The sequence below is a fragment of the Schistocerca americana genome, chromosome 1 (genome assembly GCF_021461395.2).
Source record: "Schistocerca americana isolate TAMUIC-IGC-003095 chromosome 1, iqSchAmer2.1, whole genome shotgun sequence".
NCBI lineage: Eukaryota > Metazoa > Arthropoda > Insecta > Orthoptera > Acrididae > Schistocerca > Schistocerca americana.
The window spans coordinates 19,131,370-19,146,585 of NC_060119.1; the positions used below are offsets into that span (position 1 = coordinate 19,131,370).

General features: G+C 40.6%; 1 protein-coding gene across 2 annotated transcripts in view; it reads left to right on the forward strand.

The window, feature by feature from the left end:
• Positions 1 to 15,216, forward strand: part of LOC124545782 (kanadaptin) — a 278,252-nt gene that overhangs the window by 92,689 nt on the left and 170,347 nt on the right. For both annotated transcript variants that reach the window (XM_047124732.1, XM_047124738.1), the window contains exon 3: positions 4,815 to 4,992. In XM_047124732.1, the coding sequence (XP_046980688.1) occupies positions 4,815 to 4,992 (178 nt within the window). The remainder of the gene's footprint in view (positions 1 to 4,814; positions 4,993 to 15,216) is intronic.

The following is a 15,216-nucleotide window of genomic DNA, read 5'->3' on the forward strand; positions in this document are numbered from 1 at the left end:
CTCCAATACCAAATTGGTGATCCCTTGATGCCTCAGAACATGTCCTACCAACCGATCCCTTCTTCTAGTCAAGTTGTGCCACAAACTCCTCTTCTCCCCAATTCTGTTCAATACCTCCTCATTAGTTATGTGATATACCCATCTAATTTTCAGCATTCTTCTGTAGCACCACATTTCGAAAGCTACTATTCTCTTCTTGCCCAAACTATTTATCGTCCATTTTTCACTTCCATACATGGCTACACTCCATACAAAGTTTCAGAAACGACTTCCTGACACTTAAATCTATACTCGATGTTAACAAATTTTTCTTCTTCAGAAACACTTTCCTTGCCATTCCCAGGCTACATTTTATATCCTCTCTACTTCGATCATGATCAGTTATTTTGCTCCCCAAATAGCAAAACTCCTTTACTACTTTAAGTGTCTCATTTCCTAATCTAATTCCCTCAGGATCACCCGACTTAATTTGACTACATTCCATTATCCTCGTTTTGCTTTTGTTGATGTTCATCTTACATCCTCCTTTCAAGACACTGTCCATTCCATTCAACTGGTCTTCCAAGTCCTTTGCTGTCTCTGATAGAATTACAATGTCATCGGCGAACCTCAAAGTTTTTATTTCTTCTCCATGCATTTTAATACCTACTCCGAAGTTTTCTTTTGTTTCCTTTACTGCTTGCTCAATATACAGATTTAATAACATTGGGGGTAGGCTACTACCCTGTCTTACTCCCTTCCCAACCACTGCTTCCCTTTCATGTCCCTCGACTCTTATAACTGTCATCTGGTTTCTGTACAAATTGTAAATAGCCTTTCGCTCCCTGTATTTTACCCCTGCCACCTTTAGAATTCGAAAGAGAGTATTCCAGTCAACATTCTCAAAAGCTTTATCTAAGTCTACAAATGCTAGAAACGTAGTTTTGCCTTTCCATAATCTTTCTTCTATGATAAGTCTTAAGGTCAGTATTGTCTCACGTGTTCCAATATTTCTACGGAATCCAAATTGATCTTCCCCGAGGTCGGCTTCTACCAGTTTTTCCATTTGTCTGTAAAGAATTCGTGTTAGTATTTTGCAGCTGTGAATTATTAAACTGATAGTTTGGTAATTTTCACATCTGTCAACACCTGCTTTCTTTGGGATTGGAGCCGGCCGACGTGGCCGTGCGGTTAAAGGCGCTGCAGTCTGGAACCGCAAGACCGCTACGGTCGCAGGTTCGAATCCTGCCTCGGGCATGGATGTTTGTGATGTCCTTAGGTTAGTTAGGTTTAACTAGTTCTAAGTTCTAGGGGACTAATGACCTCAGCAGTTGAGTCCCATAGTGCTCAGAGCCATTTTTTTTGGGATTGGAATTATTAAATTCTTCTTGGAGTCTGAGGGTATTTCGCCTATCTCGTACATCTTGCTCACCAGATGCTAGAGTTTTGTCAGGGCTCTCCCAAGGCCGTCAGTAGTTCTAATGGAATGTTGTCTACTCCCGGGGCCTTGTTTCGACTCAGGTCTTTCAATGCTCTGTCAAACTCTTTACGCACAATCATATCTCCCATTTCATCTTCATCTACGTCCTCTTCCATTTCCATAATATTGTCCTCAAGTACATCGCCCTTGTCAACTGGGTTTCATCTGAGTTCTTGATATTCATACAAGTGGTTCTCTTCTCTTCAAAGGTCTCTTTAATTTTCCTGTAGGTAGTATCTATCTTACCCCTTGTGAGATAAGCCTCCACATCCTTACATTTGTCCTCTAGCCATCCCTGCTTAGCCATTTTGCACTTCCTGTTGATCTCACTTTTGAGATGTTTGTATTTCTTTTTGCCTGCTTCATTTACTGCATTTTTATATTTTCTCCTTTCATCAATTAGATTCAATATTGCTTCTGTTACCCAAGGATTTCTACTAGCCCTCGTCTTTTTACCTATTTGATCCTCTGCTGCCTTCACTACTTCATCCCTCAAAGCTACCCATTCTTCTCCTACAGTATTTCTTTCCCCCATTCCTGTCAATTGTTCCCTTATGCTCTCCCTGAAACTCTGTACAACCTCTGGTTTAGTCAGTTTATCCAGGTCCCATCTCCTTAAATTCCCTCCTTTTACAGTTTCTTCAGTTTTAATCTACAATTCATAACCAATAGATTGTGGTCAGAGTCCACATCTGCCCCTGGAAATGTCTTACAATTTAAAACCTGGTTCCTAAATCTCTGTCTTACCATTATATAATCTATCTGATACATTCTAGTATCTCCAGGATTCTTCCATGTATACAACTTTTGTTTATGATTCTTGAACCAAGTGTTAGCTATGATTAAGTTATGCTCTGTGCAAAATTCTACCAGGCGGCTTCCTCTTTCATTTCTTACCCCCAATCCATATTCACCTACTATGTTTCCTTCTCTCCCTTTTCCTACTCTCGAATTCCAGTCAGCCATGACTATTAAATTTTCATCTCCCTTCACTACCTGAATAATTTCTTTTAAATTTTCATCTCCCTGCACTACCTGAATAATTTCTTTTAAATTTTCATCTCCCTTCACTACCTGAATAATTTCTTTTATCTCATCATACATTTCATCAATTTCTTCATCATCTGCAGAGCTAGTTGGCATACAAACTTGTACTACTGTAGTAGGCGTGGGCTTTGTGTCTATCTTGGCCGCAATAATGCTTTCACTATGCTGTTTGTAGTAGCTTACCCGCACTCCTATTTTCGTATTCATTATTAAACCTACACCTGCATTTCAATATTAGTCTTTTGTTATACACTTGCTTCTGTTGTTTTTCATCCATCCACGTCCCCTTCCCCCCACTCCCCCATTTTACTTGTGTGTATTTTTCAGACATTTCAACATTGTTTTAGCTGCATTGTCTTTCTGTAGGTGTGTTACCACATCAACAGCAACACATTCCAAAAATATGTACACACCCTTCAACAGTGCGTTCAACAGTCTCTTCTTTACATGCAGTATAAGCAAAACCGTTAACATTGTTCTGGTTCCTTGAATTCATTTGAAAAGTGTTAATGTTGAAAACATACTCAGTGAGGCATTATACACCGAAGCACCAAATAACTGGTATAGGTATGCATATTCAAATACAGAGATATGTAAACAGGCAGGAGATGGCACTTTGGTCGGCAGTGCTTATATAAGACAAGTGTCTGGCGCAGTTGTTAGATCGTTTGCTGCTGCTACAATGACAGGTTACCAATATTTTAAGTGAGTTTGAACATGCTGTTATAGATGGCGCAGAAACAATGGGACACAGTATCTCTGAGATAGCAGTGAAGTGGGGATTTTTCCCGTATGATCATTTCATGAGTGTACTGTGAATATGTGGAATCCAGTGAAACATCAGATCTCTGACATTGCTGTGGCTGGAAAAAGATCCTGCAAGAATGGGACCATTGACAACTGAAGAGAATCGTTCAATGTGACAGAAGTGCAACCCTTCCAAAAAATTGTTGCAGTATCAGTGCTGGGCCATCACCAAATGTTAGTGTGCGAACCATTCAATGAAACATCATCAGTATGGGCTTTCGGAGCCGAACGCCCACTCATTTATCCTTGATGACTGTACAACACGAAACTTTATGGCTCACCTGGGCCCATCAACACTGATTTTGGACAGTTGATGACTGGAAGCATGTTGCCTGGTTGAACAAGTCTTGTTTCAAATGTATTGAGCGGATGGACATGTACGGGTATGGATACAACCTCATGAATCAGTGAACTGTGCAAGTCAGCAGGGGACGGTTGAAGCTGGTGGAGGCTTTGTAATAGTGTGGGGATGTGCAGTTGGAGTGACATGGGACCTCTGATACATCTAGATATGACTAGGTGGCATGTACGTAAGCATCCACTCTGATCACCTACATCCATTCATACCCATTGTGCATTCTGACAGACTTGGGTAATTCCAGCAGGACAATGTGACACCCTCCATGTCCAGAATTGCTGCAGAGTGGCTCCAGGAACACTTTTCTGAGTTTAAGCTCCAGGAGCACTTTTCTGAGTTTAAGTACTTCTGCTGGGCACCAAACTCCCCAGACATGAATCTTATTGAGTATATCTGGAATGCCTTGTAATGTGCTGTTCAGAAGAGATCTCCACCCCCTTGTACTCTTACAGATTTATGGATAGCCCTGCAGGATTCATGGTGTCAATTCCCTCCTGCACTACTTCAGACATTAGGCGAGTCCATGCCATGTCATGTTGTGATAATTCTGCTTGCTCACAGACACCCTACACAATATTAGGCAAGTGTACCAATTTCTTTGGCACTTCATTGTATGATGATGATACATTACTGCCGAAAGTGGTAGAAAAGGAATTCATCAAATGCTTCATGAGTGAGTTTTTTCGTTCCCTGCTAATTATTGTTGGAGTGCCTGCAACATTAAGGCCATGGCTGAATAGTTATTCCAGTTTTGGAAACACAAGGAACACCTTACCCAGTTAAGTGGCTTTCTTACCAATGGATGCGATATTGTTTCAGAATTGAGATAAAAGTTCGCATTTCACCTAACTTCATTTGAAGAAATAAAGGTAAACCACTTACCATATAGGTGAGGTCTAGAGTGGATAAAAGTAAAGAAGACTGGAAAGCTTGCTAAGCTTTTGGATAAATGTATTTTGTCAGAGCTAATGAAACACACGTGTGTGACTACATTGTCTTTACCAGAAAGTTTTAAAATTAAGTCTTCAAGTGTTCTCTTCTTGCCACTCAGAGAGACTTCTGCCACCGTCTAAATATATATTTTTTTCTGTCTTTGTGGGTTGAACAGTGCATTGTGGATGAAATTTTTTTTTATTTTTGTAGGTGAGGATGCAGATGAAGAAACAGATCTTTCTGAAAACCCTTATGCTGCTGCACCAAATGAAGATCTGTATATTGATGATCCTAAGAAGACCTTACGTGGATGGTTTGAAAGAGAAGGATATAACTTGGAGTACAATGTGGAAGAGAAGGGGTTTGGGCAGTTCCTGTGCACAGTGGAGTAAGTAACAATGAAGTTCTTATGTTCTGTTTGTATTTACATAATTAATAAACATGTGACATAAAGTAACATAGCAGGTTAGTGACCATTCTTGTAAATATGTGTAGATCTGTAATTAAGCTGGCTGGCTGGGTCGCATCAGTGTCATGCAGCAGGTGAAGAATGACTTTATTGATCTCAGAGTACGCACGGCGCGTTTTGGAATTGTTTCTATCTTCAGAAATCTAAAATAGAAGTGTAACAGATGAATTGGTATACAAAACTACATAACTTTTTTATAACAACAGAAGTAATCAATTGTTTTGACTATAAAAGTAAACAGATAATGAAAAACCTCCTTATCAAGCAGCGGCAGGAGAACACACGCAGAAAGGTTTAACTTTTACTTGCAAATAGCAAACTACACTATTAACTGCTTTTAAGTTTGCCGTCATATGTAATTTATTATCGTAATATATATGACACAGCACCACCATGTTTACCTTGCTGCCACCAAGTCGCAATTTTGTCTTCCTATATCAGTTTTATGGGAACTCACTTAGTAGCTTGTCATCTCATGTTACACACACAACTGGTAACACTCAGTTGTCCTTGTGCCATGTCATATCAAATGTAATTTCCTCTCATAGTATATGACAAAATTAAAAGTGGTACACATATGTTGTATCCATCAGAACATATAAATACATATGCTTCTCATATAATGGAAGCACCTGAAGAATAATACTACATAGGATCATGTTCATAACTTTGGTCTGTCACAAGCTGGTATAATTCAGTTCATGACCGATTTCCAAAGGTGATTTTTACCATTTATGATGCAAACTAATTATTATGTTGGATCAAACCTGAAATAATGTACTGTAGTCACGGAGAATATTTTATCATAGATTTTATTCTTGCACTGTGGATATACCATATTGTCAAAATCACTTCAAATTCTACCATATTGCTGCTGCCTCCTGCAGTAACAGGTGTGGAAAGGTAGAATAGTAATTCATCACCACCCTGTCAATAGAGGTAAAGACTCAACAGCTACTGAAAGAATCACTGGAGTCTATAACAGCACCTACCCCATTTAAATAAATAAAAGTTCTTATCTTGTGTTACCAATGTGTATGCCTAGAAAAAAGATAAGAGGGTAGAACTAATTTATAAAAGAGTGTAACGGTGAGTTACTGTGTGTTATATTTTTATTAATGTGAGGTGTTTAATATTTTTATGCATTTATTTATAACTATTTCTTTAGTAGTTTCAATCTTAGCAGAAATATGTAACTAAGTCACTTCTGCAGTATTTCTATTTTACAAGATTTTGTTTTAAGATTCTCTTTTCTTTTTTCAAAATTCATAATTCTCAGCCTACCGTACAGAAAATGCCACACTTTGCTGTCAAGGGGCAACAGTTTGGATGGATCATTGATCTGGCCTTGTAACATTAGTCAGTGTGTCCTCACTACACTGGATCTACGAATAGCTATTATATTTTCTGAGTGTGTGCAGCTCTACTGTATAGCTCAGTGATAATGGCACCCTCATGGATAAAATATTCTGCTCTCCAGGCAGGGACTAGTCGAGAGGATGTTGTCATCACGAGAAACAAAACTGGCACTCTGTGGGTCGGAGTGTAGAATGTCATATCTCTTACTTGGGTAGGTAGGTTAAAGAATGAAAAATGAGAGGGACAGGTTGAATTTAGATATACTGGTAAGAAATGAAGTGCAGTGGCAGGAAGAACAGTACTTCTGGTCAGGTCAGTACAGGATTATCAATGCAGGAGTATGAATAATAATGAGTAAGAAGGTGAGCTACTATTGGCAGCACAGTGATAACGTTAAAGTAGTCAACATAGACATAAAGCAAACTCCCAGTACATATTTATATGCCTACTAGCTCTGCAGATGATGAAGACGTTAAAATAACGTACACTTGTTTTTAAAATTGTGAAAGAACATTGTGTATGTGGAAGACCGGGAGACATTTGTAGGTTTCAAAAAATTATGGAATAGTAAGACAGATTCAGTAATCAGGTTTTGAGCTATAAAACCTTTCCAAGGAAAATGTGCACTTGCACGATACTTTATTGATACTGAACTGCATTTGAAAACTGAAAAATTTTCTGAAAGATATGAACTTAAGAAAATGGAACTTGTATGAATTAAAAGAATCGGGCCTTTGCTGAACACACACACACACACACACACACATGACCAAAGTCTCTGCGAGTTGAAGCCGGACTACGAGCAGCAGTGCATGTTGAGAGAGGCAATCAGCTGGGGGTAAGGAGGAGGCCGGGGTGGGGAGGGGGAGGGATAGCAGGGTAGGGCTGGGGGACACTGAAGTACTGCTGTGGGAGCATGCTGCAGGGATGATGGGCAGAGAGGGCAGGGCAGCTAGGTGCAGCCGCGAAGATTGAGGTGGGCAGCGGAAAAGGATGGAACAGAGGACTGTGTAGTGCTGAAATGGGAACAGGGAAGGGACTCGACGGGTAAGGACAACGACTATCGAAGGTTGAGGATGGGAGGGTTAAGGGAACGTAGGATATATTGCGGGAAGAGTTCCCCGTTTGTGGGAAGGATCCAGATGGCACTGGCTGTGAAGCGGTCATTGAAATGAAGAATATCATGTAGGGTAGTGTACCCAGCAACAGGGTGGTCCTGTTGTTTCTCGGTCACAGTTTGTTGCTGGCCATTTATGTGGACAGACAGCCTGTCGGTTGCCGTGCCCACTTAGAATGCGGCACAGTGGTTTCGGCTTATCTTCTAGATAACATAACTGATTTCACAAGTAGTGCTGCCTTTGATGGGGTAGATGATGCAAGTGACTGGACTGGAGTAGGTGGTGGTGGGAGAATGTATGGGACAGATGTTGCATCTTGGTCTATTACAGGATACCGGTATTCAGATATTAACGTGTGGACTTTTGAAAGTGTCGTGTGCCGTTAGTTGCGAATCTGGGCGTAGAGCGCGTGCATATCGGCATTTGCTGACTATTTAGATTCCTCCAGGCTAGGAACCTTTTAAATAGACCATCATCCATCACCATCCTAATCCTTGAATATAGAGTGTAAGTGAAATACAAGAGTCTTGTACTTATTTCATTTGCCTAGTACTAATCAGTGAAGGTTTTACGGAACCAAAGCTATTCAGCAGTAAGTCAGCACCATCTAGCGGAAAGTGTAGGCATTAACTAACACGCTAACTGAAGTGAACGTTTACATATTTTACGGACTGCTTAATATAAACTTATGTGACTCTTTGACGTCCCCACTCCCTCCGAAAGATGGCGCAGGCTGTCTTAATCATAAAAGGGGAGAGTTTTAGCTGGGCAAATTACTAAATAAAAGCGATATTTACAAGACTCGCAGTAATAGCAAAACACGAGGCCCGTACCTCATCGGAGAGTCGTTGCTGTCACATCGGGAAGTAAAGCCGGAAAACCTACTGACAATACGTATCTACGAGCAGACGTCGACATGGAGTACCTAAAAAGGGAACCACAAGAGAGTTGGGGATGCTTCAGAGCATCTAGACGCGAACCACTGCCCCAGCAAACATCTCAATATAGGACAGTGACACTACTCATTATGCTAAGCCAACAACAGATTTCATGTATCTAGTCATATTATGTTACCCCTTATTGAAAACTTTAATCGTAGATATGTTACTAATCGAAATTTAATCATAACAAATTGTACCAAGAACAGTGCGTTTTGGGTGGATCTTTAGTGTGTCACTGCCTACTCTCATAATATGCAAGTTACAATAATTCTTTTGCCACGAATATGATGTTTCTCACTATTTTATCGGAACTAATCACACAGTTAACAACGGGTTTTCCAGTGATTCTCAATTTGCTGGTGCTCAGAAATGGCATATATATATGTAGGGTTGAAATGAATGCCAATATGGCGCCTCACAACTCTGTACTGAAGGGAGACGGCGTGCGTGTGACGTAGGTGGTGTTGTGCCATCTCATTGGTCAACGCTCAGATGCACGCTCAGAATATCTGACATGCCAGATATTGCTCTGCAAGTTCGGAAAGACTCCCGAGCGTGCTATTCCACGCTGTGACGTCAGAAACTTGGCACGCTCAACGTTCGGATGCACGGTCCGTGTGCCGACAGCTTAAGGGTGGTAAAAATAATTGAAGCTATTTTACAGATTTTCTGCAGCTTCATTATTTGACATCTCATCACACAGCTTTGCACACATAGAAAAACCCATTTTTTTCTTTTGGCATAAACACTTAATCTTTCATGTAATACCAGACAAAAATACCACATGGAGTCAGATTGGGAGAGTGTGGAGGTCACGACATGAACTGTTGATCATCTCCCTTACCACAACCAATCGATCAGTTTCTCAATTTCCTAATTGAGAAATATAATGATGCAAGTGGGGTGGAACACCATCCTGTTACTAGATGAAGTCCAGACTGTCAGTCTGCAGTTGTGGCATGAGCCAATTTTCGGGCATCTCCAGATACATATGTCCTGTAATGGTCTCTTCAAAAAAGAGAAAGGGACTGTAAACTTTAAACTGTGAGAATGCAAAGGACTCGTTAACTTTGATGAATCTCGAAGGTATTGCACAATGGCGTGGGGATTATCTGTTCCCCAGATTCGTATGTTGTGCGTATTTGCTGTGCCATTCACAAAAAAATGTTGTTTCATCACTGAAGATGAGTTTCTAACAAAATTCATCCTCTTCCATAAGCATCTGTGCCAAAAATTCAAACCATCTGACTATTATTGAGAGTCAGGGTTAGTAGCAGTTGTGAGTGGTGAGGCTTCTGCTTTGGTCATTTCCATAAGGTGTTCCAAACAGTCGGTTGTGGTATGTTCAGCAATCTGCTCGCTCTGTTTGACTTCTGTGGGCTATATGTGAAACTCAACCGAACACGGTCATCTGTTTCTTCACTCTCTGCAGGCCAATCTCACGATTTCCTCTGCATTCTGAACTGCACATACCATCGCAAATGGAGTTGGCAGCTGTTGGATCTCTGTGTCGTTGCGCTGTTACACAGACTGATACTGATACTGAAATGAACATGTTTTTTCAAGCACAAGAAATGCTCTCCTGGTGCCTGTTGCCATCTGGCTCAATGCTGCACTTTCTTGTCAGATATCTGAAGTGAAACTTGTTGAGTTTTCCTATGGGGGTGTTGAGTTTTATGACATTATGTCAATTTATGTGAATTTATGAAATTATGTCAATCATTTATAATACTCTGCATCTGTTGATTTCCATGACAGTGCTGATTTGGAGATTCTTCCATCTTGTGTAAAATATGTCCCACAAGCTTTATTCTTCTTTCAGCAACAACTTTGTGCAGGCTGTGTAGACCTTGTCTTCTCAACACATCACCATTTGAAATTTGATTGCAATAACTGATCTCCAGAATTCTCCTTAAGTATCACTGGTGAAAAACATTGAGCTCATTTGCTGGTTTTACTGACATTTTAACCTCTTAATATCAAATATAAATTTATTAAATGTAGGAAGTCTTTTCATATGGTGTTTGTATGAGGCATAGCCTTTTACAGAAGTGGAATGAGGATGATAAGTATTTCAACAAGGAGAGAATAGGTGCTTTCGAAATGTGGTGCTGCAGAAGAGAGTTGAACATTAAATGAATGAATTGAGTAACTGACAAAGAGGTACAAAATCAAATTGGGGAAAAAAGAAATTTGTGGGACAGTTTGGCTAAAAGAAGGGATCGGTTGATAGGGCACATTCTGAGGCAACAATAATTTAGGAAAAAAGGCAGTGTGGAGGGATGGGGTTGTAGAGGGAGGGCTTGAATGCAGTAAGAGGGTTCAGATGGATGTAGGTAGCCGTAGTTATGCACTGGGTAGACTAGCGTGTTTTGTGTCTCAAACCAGTCTTCTGAAGAACACCTCAACAAAGACAACAACAGTATATTAGAAATGTGGAGAAGCAATGACATTAATACATTTATGCACTGCTAAGGAATACTACAATCCCTTACACATCACTCACATAGGGATTGTGAGGATAGGATTAGAATAATTACTGCACATACAGAGGCATTCAGTGGAACGGGAAGAAGACCTAATAACTGGTACAGTGGGATGTACCCTCTGCCGTGCACCTTACCGTGGTTTTCAGAGTATGGATGTAGATGTAGATGAAGAACCATGAATCCATATTTATTTTCATAATTGCCACCTTTTGATGTCAGGAGTCTTGCCGTCCGTTCCCCCTCCATCCCCTTTTCTTTTTCTCCCATTTCAGTCTTGCTTGCAGTTCATGAACCATGATGCAGAGTCTGCTACTGAGTGTGCAAGAGTGCCATTAATGGTTTCACCTCTGAAAAAACCCATACAAACTTATGAAAAAGTGCTCAGGTTGCATGGTAGTTACTGTGTCTGCTCATTATAAGCAGGAAGTCTGGGTTCGAGTACCGGCCTGTCACCACAGTTGTAGTGACAGATGGTTTTCTCAGATGGGCTCAGTTTAGGTTCACCCAGTATTGGTGATTAACATGCCAAAGCATGAGACTGAAATTTCAATGGAACTCATTACTAACATAAATTGAAATCAGCAGGCTTCTACACTGGAGCTACAAGATGTTTGACTCGTAATCTGAAATCTTTCAATTTGCACTGAAAGTATAAAAGTAGCCATCTGTCTTTAAATGTGAACATTTTTAGGTTAGGCTTTACCGTGACTGTTACTGACATTAAATGAAACAACAAGTTCACTGTTACCAGTCACCGTTTCATTTAATAACCATCTGTCATTGTGTAAACATATGTTGAGTAACGTTTTAGGGCTTGTTTATGTTACTAAGTGGCTAAAATGGTCACCAGGTCCCAGTTGCAGGTTGTCTGACTGGTGGTTTGGAGGAGCAACAGAGATTTTGTTTTCAGTATTTCATACACTTATTGACAGAATTAAAAAAAAATTCAAATGCTGTCATAAGCTTGGCATTAATAAGTATAATCTTATATTAAAGGTTTAAGACAATAACACAAGTATAAAAGTTAGAAACTGAACAGTGGAAAGTCCAGGATCAAATAATGACAGTATTATATCGAGGATAGTTTGCTACTTGCCATATAGAGGAGACATTGAGTCGCAGACAGGTACAACAAAAAGACTGCTATGCATTTGAGCTTTTGGCCAAAACCAACATAAAAACACAAGATCAAAGAGAGGATGTGAGGTGTGTGGGTAGAGAGTTGTGCTTTTGTCAAAGTGTGTGTGTTTTCTAATTTAGGAGAAGGCCTTTTAGCCAAAACCTCAAATGTATAGCAGTCATTTTGTTGTGCCTTTCTGCGACTCAGTATGCGTATGCCTCGAGGCACGTAATGATGCACAAACTACTCGTGTTATATTTGTTCAGTATTTGAGAATGAGAGCACTTAGCAACTTCCAAAAACTTAAAACATAAATTCCAAACCCTCTCCAACCGAGAGCCTCACAGAGCATCGAGTGACATTATACTGAGTGCACTATCCGAAAATTACCTCGAGCAATTAAACAGAGAACCGACTCGTGGAGATAACATCTTGGACCTACTGATAACAAACAGACCCGAACTTTTCGAATCTGTATGTACAGAACGGGGAATCAGTGATCATAAGGCCGTTGCAGCATCCCTGAATATGGAAGTTAATAGGAATATAAAAAATGGGAGGAAGGTTTATCTGTTTAGCAAGAGTAATAGAAGGCAGATTTCAGACTACCTAACAGATCAAAACGAAAATTTCTGTTCCGACACTGACAATGTTGAGTGTTTATGGAAAAAGTTCAAGGCAATCGTAAAATGCGTTTTAGACAGGTACGTGCCGAGTAAAACTGTGAGGGACGGGAAAAACCCACCGTGGTACAACAACAAAGTTAGGAAACTACTGTGAAAGCAAAGAGAGCTCCACTCCAAGTTTAAACGCAGCCAAAACCTCTCAGACAAACTGAAGCTAAACGATGTCAAAGTTAGCGTAAGGAGGGCTATGCGTGAAGCGTTCATTGAATTCGAAAGTAAAATTCTATGTACCGACTTGACAGAAAATCCTAGGAAGTTCTGGTCTTACGTTAAATCAGTAAGTGGCTCGAAACAGCATATCCAGACACTACGGGATGATGATGGCATTGAAACAGAGGATGACACGCGTAAAGCTGAAATACTAAACACCTTTTTCCAAAGCTGTTTCACAGAGGAAGACCGCACTGCAGTTCCTTCTCTAAATCCTCGCACAAACGAAAAAATGGCTGACATCGAAATAAGTGTCCAAGGAATAGAAAAGCAACTGGAATCACTCAATAGAGGAAAGTCCACTGGACCTGACGGGATACCAATTCGATTCTACACAGAGTACGCGAAAGAACTTGCCCCCCTTCTAACAGCCGTGTACCGCAAGTCTCTAGAGGAACGGAGGGTTCCAAATGATTGGAAAAGAGCACAGATAGTCCCAGTCTTCAAGAAGGGTCGTCGAGCAGATGCGCAAAACTATAGACCTATATCTCTTACGTCGATCTCTTGTAGAATTTTAGAACATGTTTTTTGCTCGCGTATCATGTCATTTCTGGAAACCCAGAATCTACTATGTAGGAATCAACATGGATTCCGGAAACAGCGATCGTGTGAGACCCAACTCGCCTTATTTGTTCATGAGACCCAGAAAATATTAGATACAGGCTCCCAGGTAGATGCTATTTTTCTTGACTTCCGGAAGGCGTTCGATACAGTTCCGCACTGTCGCCTGATAAACAAAGTAAGAGCCTACGGAATATCAGACCAGCTGTGTGGCTGGATTGAAGAGTTTTTAGCAAACAGAACACAGCATGTTGTTATCAATGGAGAGACGTCTACAGACGTTAAAGTAACCTCTGGCGTGCCACAGGGGAGTGTTATGGGACCATTGCTTTTCACAATATATATAAATGACTTAGTAGATAGTGTCGGAAGTTCCATGCGGCTTTTCGCCGATGATGCTGTAGTATACAGAGAAGTTGCTGCATTAGAAAATTGTAGCGAAATACAGGAAGATCTGCAGCGGATAGGCACTTGGTGCAGGGAGTGGCAACTGACCCTTAACATAGACAAATGTAATGTATTGCGAATACATAGAAAGAAGGATCCTTTATTGTATGATTATATGATAGCGGAACAAACACTGGTAGCAGTTACTTCTGTAAAATATCTGGGAGTATGCGTACGGAACGATTTGAAGTGGAATGATCATATAAAACTAATTGTTGGTAAGGCGGGTACCAGGTTGAGATTCATTGGGAGAGTGCTTAGAAAATGTAGTCCATCAACAAAGGAGGTGGCTTACAAAACACTCGTTCGACCTATACTTGAGTATTGCTCATCAGTGTGGGATCCGTACCAGGTCGGGTTGACGGAGGAGATAGAGAAGATCCAAAGAAGAGCGGCGCGTTTCGTCACTGGGTTATTTGGTAACCGTGATAGCGTTACGGAGATGTTTAATAAACTCAAGTGGCAGACTCTGCAAGAGAGGCGCTCTGCATCGCGGTGTAGCTTGCTCGCCAGGTTTCGAGAGGGTGCGTTTCTGGATGAGGTATCGAATATATTGCTTCCCCCTACTTATACTTCCCGAGGAGATCACGAATGTAAAATTAGAGAGATTAGAGCGCGCACGGAGGCTTTCAGACAGTCGTTCTTCCCGCGAACCATACGCGACTGGAACAGGAAAGGGAGGTAATGACAGTGGCACGTAAAGTGCCCTCCGCCACACACCGTTGGGTGGCTTGCGGAGTATCAATGTAGATGTAGATGTAGACTAATGAAAGGAAAACAGTTTATTGCTTACTAACTGCTCATTGTTCATGTGGCAGTACTTTAGCAGCGAGCGTGACATTTTAATTTATTGCAGTTTTGGTTTTGTCTTTTTTCATTACTCCATGGATGAATAATTCAAAACTAATACGAGGGTAATCCCAAAAGTAAGGTCTCCTATTTTTTTATAAGTACATACACCTGTTTATTTCTACAATGTTTTGCATCAGTTTACAGCTTGAACATTTAGCTATTTTTTGACATAATCACCATTTCTATCGATGCATTTTTGTAGACGCTGTGGCAGTTTTTGTATGCTCGTGTTATACTGGGACCACAATTAACGCTGACAGGTATTGTGAGACTCTGAAAAAACTCAAACGGATAATTCAGAACCGGAGAAGAGGAATGTTGGGCAAGGGCGTACACATTCTCCATGACAACGCTCGCCCA